Source organism: Dermochelys coriacea, chromosome 15, assembly GCF_009764565.3.
Source record: "Dermochelys coriacea isolate rDerCor1 chromosome 15, rDerCor1.pri.v4, whole genome shotgun sequence".
In the NCBI taxonomy this organism is placed as follows: Eukaryota; Metazoa; Chordata; order Testudines; family Dermochelyidae; genus Dermochelys; species Dermochelys coriacea.
The window spans coordinates 8,575,563-8,587,699 of NC_050082.1; the positions used below are offsets into that span (position 1 = coordinate 8,575,563).

A 12,137-nucleotide genomic window follows, 5' to 3' on the forward strand; every position below is an offset into this window, starting at 1 on the left:
TCTAATTAACTCATTGGAATGAACTCGCATGATTCCGTGGAGATGACTCACGTTATGGGCATCTGTGCCACCACTGCAAGCTGACGGCTCGAACGGCCACATGCCTCCAACAAGAAGCTGCTGGCACTGATTTTTTATATACAATTTCCACTTTAAACAAAAATCATCATCATTAAAAACAAATACAATTGAAAACACAGGTGTGGAAATCTCTCCCTCAGGCAGACAGTGTGAAGGGGCTCTCATCTCCCAGGAGAAGGAGGGGACTATACCAGTATAAAATTATCCTGTCCCACACTTGTCTGAGAATGAGAAGAGCTTTGCCTCTATGATACTGCAGATCAAGGCTGCAGCAGAATCTGTTCTGGGCAGCGCTTTGAGGATCCTAGTCTCTCTGGGCTCCGGTGGGAAAAAGGAGCTGTAAGTGGAGAAGAGCAGAAGCTAAAAATGGGATCGTTAATGAAACCTCAACCTCCCGTGCTACTCTTGGACACTGGGTCTGCTTAGACAGTCCCACTGGGAAGCCAGGTAGGGTAAGCAAGCTGACTCAGGAGGAAGGAGAGGAGACAAGTGAGTGGGGTACCCAGGCCAACGGGGCTCCTTCATTAGCCCAAGTTGTATCGCTTTGGAATATCCTATGCCCACTCCACAAAACCTCTCCTGAGAGCCAGGCACATCTGAGTTGGGGCACAGGGCACATTGGTAAATTCCCACTAAATTCGTGATTCAAACTACAACACCTAGGTGCTTTTAAATCCTCTCAGTCACTACAGTTGCTAGCAAAAAGAAAAGGAGTACTTGTGGCACCTTAGAGACGTGATTAATTACTGGATGTAATAATACCAAATAGCATGTATCTGCTGCTTTGCATCTACAGACCTCAAAGTACTTCACAAAGGTGGGGTCAGTATCATTATTCCTATGTTACAGATGGGGAAACTAAGGCACGGAAGCCCAGTGACTCACCCAACTTCACACAGAAGGTCAGTGGCAGAGCTGGGATTAGAACCCTGCCCACATCCTAGCCCCTGTGCCACGGCAAATGCACCCCGGGGACTGCAATGGCAGTTCTAAATGGCAGGGAACCGTTAGTGGTTTCTTAGTGGCCAGCACTGAGCCAGGAGGCACATTTCAAAGCTTGCCCCTGCCCGCCTCCTCCCATGCATTAGGATTTAATTAAGGGCGGAGCAGGACTCACCATGATGCAAGAGTCTGTATTTATCCTACCCCCAAAGGAGCCTTTGTCCAGCATAGAGCCACAGGCCAGGTCAGCGCAAACAGCTGCCTCTGCTCATGGGAGGCCAAGGAATGGCACAGCCAGGACTGTTGCAAACCTGCCCTGCGATGCACGGTGCCACTGCATGAAGGAACCTTGCACAGCCCCTGCCTGGTGCTGGATCCCACAGCGTGGACTTAAGTCATTAAGCAGCGTCTAGAGATAGGACTCATTGTGTATGTTCTGCCTACTATCGTGCAGCCAAGACGTGAACCAGAGCCTCTGCACCGCTCTGGGTTTCCTCAACCAGAAGTCGCTGTTTACGCATCTTGTACCTGGCCTTGGCCACTGGCTTTGGCTGGTTGCTTTCAGGAGGCTGTGTGGTCAGGATTGAGCTGGGGCTAGAGCGAAATCACAGCTCTGCCAGTGGTTTGCTATGTGACCCCAGGTGGTTGCTCAGCATCCCTGCCTGAGTTTCCCCATTTGTGCAATAGGGATAAGCGGGATGTACTGCATCTATCACACGGGAGAGTTAGGAGACTTCGTTCACTTACTCATTAAGCATCCCATATGTGCATTTTTTTTAAAATGTTGAACAAACTTCCCAATGACTTGTGGTGAAAGAGGGGCTGCCATTGGGCCTATATGTAGCTCAGAAGCATTGACTTACCTGTTTTAGATCAGGTAAATATCTTACAGAGAGAGTGCGCTGTGCAGTTACTAGATAAAAAAAAAAACAAACGCCACCCAATACCGCACATTGTCCTAAGCACTAGCTGTTCCTTCCCAAGCAACTCTCAATAAGGCCTTCAATGCTTCAAGTGCTTCCTTGCAGCACTTCCCATAGCTTCATTGTTTCCCTCAATTGTCCATTCTGACTTAATAATGAACGCCAATTTCATGTGAATTTCCGGCAAGGCTACAGCTTGTCTGCAAAGGAGGCAGCTCAGAAAGCTTAGGACGGGAGACCCTGACTGCTGCTGGCAAGCTCCCCCATTTGGCAAAGTTTGGAACCTCTCTGGTGAGCTTTTAGAGTAGCAGCCATGTTAGTCTGTATTTGCAAAAAGAAAAGGAGTACTTGTGGCACCTTGGAGACTAACAAATTTATTAGAGCATAAGCTTTCGTGAGCTAAAGCTCACTTCATCGGTGAGCATTACTCATTCTCAGCTCAATCCCCCTCACCCCATCTCTCAGCCTTTCTGGCGATTCAAGGAGATGAGGGACAGGATCAAACGTTGCCAAACAGAAAGGTGTAAGATCTGGTTTCTTTAGGACAACTGTACCCAATTGTTTCCCTCCTGGGACTCCATGTTACCTTGCTCCCATAAAGGTAATGAGGATGGGTATGACCCCTCATGGCCTGATGGTGACCCTCAAACTGAGAACCCATGCCACAAAATAAAATCACCAGTGTGGCTCAGAAGCCATTGGCCACGCTGCTGGGCCACTGGTCTGATTCCAGCCCTGGCTGACAGTAGATGAAAGTGGTGACCGGTGGGTGGCTGTTTAGATGTCTTCAACAAGAAAATGGGTGTTGATCCTGGTTAATGGGTTTCTATGACACAGAAACTACCAGCAACAAACAGACACTAATTGGCAGCATCACCAGAATGGGCGAGTACTGCCAGGGCCATGAAGAGTGGACTGCCTGCCAAGAGAATGAATGAGCCAGGAGTGAATTCCTGCTCCTAGAGGTGGTGCTTCTCTCTAAAGGTTGAAATAGGCCAGTCAGTGGGGATTCAGTGATTTGCCCTTTTCAGGAGGCAGCCAGCTTGTGCACCAGAAACCAGATTTTCATTTAGGACATACCTCACCCTTATGGCTGTAAAGTTGAGCTTCAGAACATGAATGGAATGGGAACCAATACAGCCTAGAGCAATAGCTCAGAAAGGGGGAACTGTCCCTGTCCTTTTAACACACTACTAGCTCTGGACTCTAATGATGGCAACGGACGTGTCAACACTGCTCACGTGCAAAAGAAAGGGAAGGAGCCATCGTGTTATGAAAGATCAGCCGTGTCATCACATTGGCATCTCAAATGGGGGAAACTGGTTTGGAGAGGATATCGCTAATCCCCACCCCCGTTCAACCCACATCCTTCTATGGGGCAGAGGAGAGGCTGGTTGAGAAAGCCAGTATTCCCTCTGACCATGCTCTGCAAATCATGGCGTTCAGCTGAGGGTGTCATCCTTCCCTCGGGAGCCGTTCACCAGAGCGGAGTGCATTCAAAGCCACTGACTGCAGGGCAGCGAATTTCAAAGAAACACAGGAGTGGGCATTGCACTTGGACAAGATGAGTCAGGTTTTAAGGCCAGAAAGGACTGCTGAGATTATCTAGTCTGACCTCCTACGTTACACAGGCCAGAGGACCTCTCCCAGTCACTCCTGCCTCAAAGCCCATGACTTCCAGCTGAGCTAGAGCATCTTTTCTAGAAAGACACCCAGACTGGATTTAAAAACTGGAAGCAACGGAGAAGCCCTCATGTCCCTTGGTCAGTTGTTCCAGTGGTGAATTACTCTCATTGCAAATTCCCCCCACCCTCCCCTTATTTCTAGCCTGGATTTGTCTAGCTTCCACTTCCAGCCATTGGATCTAGTTACGTTTTTTGCTAGATTACAGAGCCCTCTGCTCTCAGACATCTCTTCCCCTTGTAGATGAAGATCAAGTCACCTCTTTAACCTTCTCTTGGACAAATAGATGGAGCTTTGTCAATCGCTCCCTAACAGGCAAATTTTCCAGACCTTGAATCAGTCCTGAAGCTCTTTTCTAAACCTTTTAGAAGTTTTTCAACATCCTGTTTGCACCCCAGAAGTGGACCCAGCATTCCAAAATGGTAATAGGGGAGAAGCTTGGCTCCCTGCCCTGAGGATGTATTTAGGCAAGATCCCTGCGAAGTCCTGGGAACGGACTCCCCCATGGACGGGGGACTCAGCAAGTTCCATGTGACTGATTGAGAACTGCCTTTGTTACAGAGCGATTTATTCCAAGCCCCTCACGGCACCGCCTGGGGAGGGGGGGGCAGGGGCAGCCTGCACGCAGTGAGGTACCTGGCAAGTTGAACTGCTTCTGCTGCCGCGTGCACTGCGGGGAGGGGTGGAGGGGAGATGGCGGAGTCGCGCTGGGCGGTAACGGTGGGGCCGGCGAGGAGGGGGTGGAGGATGTCGTTGAGGAGGGGTTGCTGCTGGAATCTGGCTGATAGGGCACCGGAATATGGTCCTGCAGGAACAAGGAGGGCAGGGGAAGAGGAAGGAGGAAAAAACAACACAAAAGTCTATGAGAGCGGTGCAGATAGACCGACTTCACCACACTCCATCGCCAGGGCAGTTTCCAAGTCACCGTTTGGTTGGGGCTTTCAGAGCCGGAGGAGCATGGGGCTGCAGCAAATGCTGCCACCCAGCCTGTCCTGTACCGGCTCTGCCACTCCATCCAGCCCCAAGTCCCAGCGGGTGCTTTGCTTTATAGAGTGAGGCACGAGCGCTGTGCTTACTCCAGCAGCTGGGAGCTCCTCTTTGCAGCACAGCGGGGAGCCCCAACAAGGTAAAACGGGGCCTATTTCACCACTTTTATCACTCTGTCCAGACCAACGTTTCAGATGGAGGGGCCCGATTCTCAGAAGTGCTGAGGACCGGCAGCTTCCAGTGCCTTCAGACGCAGAGCCAGCGTTCTCCAAAATGGCTAGTAATGTTGCTGAGGCATCACCCTCTGGGAGTCAGGGCCGTGGTAAAGCTGGGCACCCAAAGAGGAACACCTCCAAAATCACTAGCCACTTGGGAAGGACATGGTGGGAAGTCAGGCACTGACCTATTGGCTGGATGTTCAGGAGTGCTGGGCCCCAGGCAGCATCTACTGACTTCAGCAGCCATTATGGACACTCGGCAAGCCTGGAAATGAAACCGCTGGGTAGGCGATGTAGGCGCCTAAGTTTGCAAGCCCTGGTCAGTGTTCCCAAGACAATACTCCGACCTGTTCTCCTCATTGCCCACTTATGCCAGTTAATCTCATTCTCGACTGATTTCCTCGTGAGGCAAGAGCCACAACTTCAAGGTGAGCGAAGCGAAGGTGTTTTATTACCCCGTGCTCATTCCTAACTTGGCTCCGCAGGAGAGCGTTGCGCCTCCAGCCAGCCATGCTCCCTATCTCGGCACAGACAGTGGCCTCTATAGCACCCTGCTTGCTCCCAAGTGTGAGGCCGACAAAGGAGGAAGGAATGTCTGACATGCAATCAGTGCATGCCGGTGTGCTGAGTGGAGGAGAATCTGCCTCGAAACAGTCTGGAAAGACAGCATAATGTGAGCTCCAACTCTCCATCTGACAATGGACAAATCTGATTTAAATGATTTAAACCAGACTGCATTAAAATTCGCAACCCGCAGGACAGGTTTTTGAAGCAGCATGATCTAAAATAAGGAATTAAGGTCTTCCCCCACCCCCACCTCCAAACAACATGGGTTAGTTAACGGGAAGACACCAACATTCCATAATATGACATCTATGCAACTGGGAACATGGTATGACCGGCCTTGAAATATAGACTCTCTACATTGGCCATGCCCCATTCCTCCTGACCTGCGCAAAGGAAAAGTAGAGGGTGCCAAGATTCTCAGAACTGCTAGTGATTTGTGTTGTCCAACTCCAGCATCTAAAAGGGCCTGATTTTCGGAAAATGTGGAGCACACGCTCTCTGAACATCAGGCCCCTCGAAGCTGTCTCAAGCTGAACCCAAAATCATGGTCACTCTGAAATCTTGGCCAGAGTCACAAGCCAGGTCACCAAAAGGGGCTCAAACCAAGCCTACATGAATGTGACATTTCAGGGAACGTTTATGTTTTACTGTGTTTAACTTACAGCACGTCGTCCTGAGAGATGATGCTGGCAAAGCAGTTTGTTTTTTTCCAAGTCAGCTCTGGGAGTAAGTAGAAATGGAGATTTGTGCTCTTATTAATAGCACCATTGGTGCTAAGGAGCTTTACAGACATAAAAGAGGCGGTCCCTGCCCCACAGGGCTTACAACCACATTCATATTGAAAAGAAGCATCACCACCATTAACTAGTGCAGGAGGCTGGGCTGAAGTGGGGGGTAAGACAATAGGAGATTGGTGGGGACTATTTTTTAATAGAATAGGTGTCAAAATAGAAGCTATAGTTGGCCTAATAGGAAATATTCTATTTATTTTACACACTGGCTATGGCTGATGTGATGTTATGAGGGCAGAGGCAAAGTAAAAATACATATATAACGATTCATCCATAGCTCTGAAAGTGCTTACATGAGGGCATTATTATACCCATTTTACAGATGGGGAAACTGAGGCACAAAAAGAGGTGAAGTAATTTGCACACGTCACCTAGCAGGCTAGTAGCAGAGCTAGGAAGAGAACCCCAGTCACCTGAGTCCCAGTTCAACGCCCCACCCTCTGCCCACCCTGCTTCCCACGATGACCTCTGTTAAGATAAAGTATGATAGTCCCAAAATGACAATTCACTGAAAGGACTCTGTAGCTGTTTTTACTTGTAAGCTCCCACATAGGTTTGCGGTCTCTTGGGGACCCACAGAAATCATTTGCACCCTAAAAAAAAAAATCAGGTAATTTTACCATTTGAAATTTTCCAAGAGCTGCAGGTTTAGAGGCTGCATCCCAGAGAGAATCATCCAGTATCCAACAGTCACTGGAACAGCAGAGTGGTGGAGGAAGGGGGGGTCTAGATGAGCTGAAGACCCCTATTGGCTGATTTGCAAAGGTGCTCAGCATCTCTGAAAATCAGGCTTTTAAACTTCTAGGTATGGGCATAGCCAGACAGATTTTGAAATTTGCCATTCAGAATGAATGAAAAGCCATATGCTGCCTACCTATCACTTGTTGGGGCTCCTACGTTCCCTATTAGACAGAGCTGGACTCAACACGCTCTGGCAAATTTAATTCAGAATAAATCTGAGCACCATTACTATTACTATCACAGAGCAGGAGAAAGAATCAGCCAGATGCATGGTTAGGTCTGACCTTATCAGCTTCCATGGACCCTGCAAGACATGATCAAGTTGTTGTGCTTCTGTAGGTTTTATTTTTAAATATTTGTTACTAAAGTTTTAGACAGCCTGGAAAGCACAGAAATTCAGGTTAGATTTGTTGCCTCTGGAGAGTTACAAGCAGAACTGGTAGGACACAAGCTATTTCGAAAGCACCGATTCCATTTTATTTTTAAGCTGTTAAAGAAAATACCATTGACAAACACTGCCTTTCCCCTGATGGCAAATACACTGAAAACCCAGCAGGTGCAGTGTTAGATACTCTATGTTCCAGCTAATCTCAGCCCCAGCTTACTGGCGTTCATATACAGCAGCTCTGACAGGGAGGGTGGAAAGGTGGTGAGCCAAATGCTGCTTTCAGTTATACCGGTATAAATCTGGAGTAAGACTTAAGGCCAATAAAACTTTGATTTCATACTCCAGATTTACACCAGGGTAATAGAGCAAAATTTGGACGAGAGACTGTAAAAAAGTCTGCATCTTTCCTAAGAAATACAGAAGACAGAGCAACAGTAGGGGAAAAGCGCTTAAAAGAAAAAGCCCGATACATTCTGTGTTTCCAGTGTCTGCTCTGCAGCGTAACTACTGACCTCAATAGAGGAGTGGTCGTAGCATCCCTGCTTATTGTATAGGGCCTGGGCCTGCTTCTTCAATTAGCGCAGCTCTTTATGATTCATTGGTTTACATCCCCCTAAACAGGTTTCTATTCAGTTTCTACCAGATTCGCTGAAATACAGATCAGTCCCTTGGTGTTTTGGAGAAGCAGACGTGCCTGGAAACCCAAAGAGCCATCTGCGAAGTTTTGCCCCAGCAGATGGCTGAACAGACCACTGAGCAAACTGGAAGGTGCTGTTGCAAAGAGGAAAGTCTGCCAGACTTCCCCCTCCTCCCCCCACCACACACACACTCCAAAGTAACCATGTTTCCATGGCAGATAAGGGAATGATCCTTGTTGGCACCTGGAGGCAATGCCACCAAGCAGCCTAAACAGGAAGGTGCAGGGCCCCTAAGAAACCAGCCAGGAGAGTTGCAGAATGTGAAGACTACTCATGGCAGTTTTGCTGCTGACCTAGAGGGGAGCAGGATCTGTCCCTGACCTCAAAAAGTTTATTCTTCAGATCAAAGAGGCAGGATTTGGAGCCTCTCCTTTAAAGCCACATAAGATCGTTGTGAATAATCAGATTCTACAGCCAGAGAGGCAGTGTAGCCTACTAGTTACCACAGCGCGTTAGGGAATCTGGGCTGTAGGTCCAACTCTGACTCATTCCATGGTCTTAAGCAAGTCACGGATCTCCAGGCCCTAGTTCCCTAGAGGCTAATGGCAGTTAAGCCACTTGTTGGGAAGCTCCATTACTGACTGAGATCCTCAGATGGAAGACACTTTACCAAAACTCAACTCCCAGCTGAATAGTCCGGGAGAGCTCACTTTCCCTCTTCCCTTTCATGGGGAAGTGACAGCCATAGCAGGAAATGCAGGGTGGAGAGGAGGGAGCTATAATAAAGCTAAGACCTCCATGGTCAAGACTGGCTCATCCTTTCCCAATGCTTCGTCCATTTCATGTTCTAAGTGAGCAAGATCTCAGGGATTCAGGACTCCTGGTCTCCATGCCTGGCGATGCCGTGCACTCCTCTTGGGCAAGTCACTTAGCCTTACATTTGCAAAAGGGTTCCTGACCTTCACATGGACAGCGTCAGACTCCTTAAGCCTGTTTTGCAAAGTGCTACACATCCCAAGCTCCAGCTGAAGTCACTGGGAGTTGCAGGTGCCCAGCTCTTCTGAAAGTCGGGCCCACAGTATCTCATATTAGACACCCCAGAACCCAAGCGCCTCCCGTGAACCAGCCTTTGTAAACGTAACCCGTGTGCCCCAACATCCATTTTGCTCTCTGAAAAATGGAGGAGGTGATACTTACATACCACATGGGAGTGTTGTAGGATTTAACTCATTCCTGTCTGGGTGATCTGTAAGTACACACAATTACTATTGCATGAAGTGTGGTAGCCAGCCTTGGTGCCCTACAGAGATCTTTGCAGGCTGTGATCAGTATCTATCATGGCTGTACTCAACAGGTGGCTCGCCAGTGCTTCTTTCATACTATGCTCTCAAGGACTCTGTGTGTTCCAGCAGGCCTGTCATAAGCTAACATTCGCCACGAGGCATAAGCAGCAGCTCCTCACCTCCACACAGGTCAGCCTCATGCTGTGGCACTCACAGCACAACCTACAAGAGCCCATCCTTAAGAGGGCAGGCTGACTCTTAAAGCTACGGAGGAGAGGCCAGAAGATGAAGGAATCCATGGGGGCAGAGGAAAGGAGTGGGAGCACTGACAGAAGAGGAAGATGGAGAAGCGATTGCATACGACGTATTCTTTGGTAGGTAAGTGCAGCTCATCAGGGCTGGGGTAGGCAGGTTTATGACTGTGGCTTCATGCCTGACTGGAGTTCTCACACTCACCAAGTCATTATCTCTTTGGCCTTTTCTCTGCTAGGAGAAAAAAGGTGCATTCTTATCATGGGTAAGCTAACACCAGGTAAATCCTAGTGAAGACAAGGGAATCTGCAGTCACACTGCGAGTTAGTGATAGAACAAGGAACAGAAACACAGGTCACATGACTCCCAAAGTCCTGGGCTTCCACCACAAAACCAGTTTTCCTTCCCAAAAGGGCCCAGCACATGACAGTTGGGTCCAGTCAAGAGAGTGGCCGATTAAGTAACAGCAATAAGGAGTGAGAGTCCAAAGATTTGGGGCCAAATTCTGCTCTCACTTGCACCCCTGGCATCCACTTGAATTCAAGGCGGGGGCTTGCTTGGATGTACTTTGGAGTGAATTGCAGAGGCCAAATTCTACTCTGTCTAAGGAGTACTGCCCTACTATGAAGATCTGAACAGTTCTTGTGTAACTTCACATGCTCCGACCCACTAGGATTGCACACTTGGCAACTTTTAATGCCCAGTTTATGACTGCACTTAAACAGCTGCCCATGCCTCTTAGAAAACTCTGACAAGCAGCTTGCTTGGAGACCGCATTTCTCAGCCACCATTCAGCATTTAAGGTCACTGGCACAGAAGCAGGACTAGGGTCTCTCAACAGCTTGTCTGTGCCTGCTTCCTACTTCCCCAACTGCAATATCCCAATGGATTATGGTAACCACGACCAGGGGTGAAAGTAACCTAAAGGACTTACCAGGATGCAGGGCGGCTAGGCAAGACTGGGGGGTGGCTCTGGGCCCCCGGGCGGGGTGGGGCCTCGAGTGGGACTGGGGCCAGACTCCTCCAACGAATCCTTCAGCACTGCCTGGCCCGCGCTGCCCAAGGCTCCGGTGGCAATTTAAAAAGGGCCTGGGGCTCCAGCCACTGCCGGGAGCCCCGGGCCCTTTTCAATCACCAGGCCCCGGAGCAGCTGCCCCCTTTGCCTTTCCCCCCATCAGCGGCCCTGTCAGTACAGTGCTTCAAGCACTGCCATGACAGCACTTTAATGTCGTCTGTGTACTGGCCCATACCTGCAGCCACTTTAAGCCGGTACAGCGTACCGGTAAGAGTTTCACCTCTGACCATGACTCGGATACCATAAACACCAGGCACCATGACTATTTGCTGATCCTTTTGGAGAGGGTAGGCAGGGGGTAAGGAACCCCACCCATGTCCCCTCATGTCTTGAAGCCATTGACATCTCGCTCATTGCCTGGGATTCACATTTGCATTTGTTCCTGTGCATAAGTCACAATGTACCAACATGGAGAAGGGCTCTGAGGACTGCACAGCCCACTGGGTGGAGGGGGCCATGCCTCACCTTGCTGATTTTGTTGGTTTTGGGAAGGGTCTGGCTGACGTGCAGGTCGGAATACCTGGGGGGCTTTCGTAAAGGATTGTTGATGTCACACGGCACAGATTCTGTCCGGACTAATCTTGCTGGATCAAGAAGGGAGATGGGGGAAGGAATTTAAAAAAAAAAAAAAAAAAAAGGAAAGAGAGAGAGAGAGAGATCAAAGCTTTAAAACAGCACTTCAGTTCTGAGTACAGGTCGCTCTCCACAGGAGCCCTGCACTTGAAGACAATCCAGTTTCTGCTTCTTGAATTTCTAAAAATACAGGAGCTAAACCCCAAAGTAACCTCTTCACTATACCACTTAACCGTCCACCTGAAACTGTCAATTGCCCCGCCTTGGGACCATAATGACCTAGGACATTTGGAACACAGTGCGCCAGCTGAAGCCAGATTGTAACTACACTCCTCCCCACCCACTTCCTCAGCCAATCAGAACACACTCAGGATCCAATCGGACTCAATGCCGAAGGGCTCAAGTGGGACTTAAGTAGTGCCCAGGGTGAATTTCATCCTGTAAGAAGGCGGCTCCCATCTCAAGGAGGAACAAGTTGGTTTATTTTGCTCACATGGCTAATGTCAACAGTGCGGAAGGTGGCTTATGTGAACCATCTCCTGATCCAGACAGGAGTAAATATTTGTAAACAACACATGCCACTAGCAATTCTGCACCATGATGACTAGACCCTCTTTTCCGTCTGCAGTGTGATTCTCTGCGTTACGTCAGTTTTCCACACATTTCAATCGAATGCCTCCTGATCTGTAGCAGAGACACAACTGAGCCTTGCTGCTGCATGTAGCAGTGGCACTCTCTAAGCTGCAGGGAAGGAGGAGTTAAACTCAGCCTCTACTCATCCTCTCATGGGCACATGCCACCTTGCCTGGGAAAGTCATGCTCCACACACACACCCCACCCCTGGGTCAGGGGGAGCTGAAGTGTTTATTCTCTGACTGCTAAAAAAAAAAAAACTCTTGTTTTCTTGCTGTGAGCACTAGCACTTGTGGAAGGAGGACTCACTCCGCCCTCTCCCATTGCTTGACTAGCACATGCCCTAGGGGTGGCCAAGGCTG

General features: G+C 49.1%; 1 protein-coding gene across 3 annotated transcripts in view; it reads right to left on the bottom strand.

Annotated features, from left to right (window-relative positions):
* Nucleotides 1–12,137, bottom strand: part of KSR2 (kinase suppressor of ras 2) — a 288,181-nt gene that overhangs the window by 95,063 nt on the left and 180,981 nt on the right. For all 3 annotated transcript variants that reach the window (XR_005289112.2, XR_005289113.2, XM_038374065.2), the window contains 2 exons: nucleotides 11,035–11,153; nucleotides 4,266–4,434 (listed from right to left, as the gene is read on the bottom strand). Coding sequence is in view for 1 of the 3 variants with exons in the window: in XM_038374065.2 (XP_038229993.1) it covers nucleotides 4,266–4,434; nucleotides 11,035–11,153 (288 nt within the window). In the remaining 2 variants the exon portion in view is untranslated. The remainder of the gene's footprint in view (nucleotides 1–4,265; nucleotides 4,435–11,034; nucleotides 11,154–12,137) is intronic.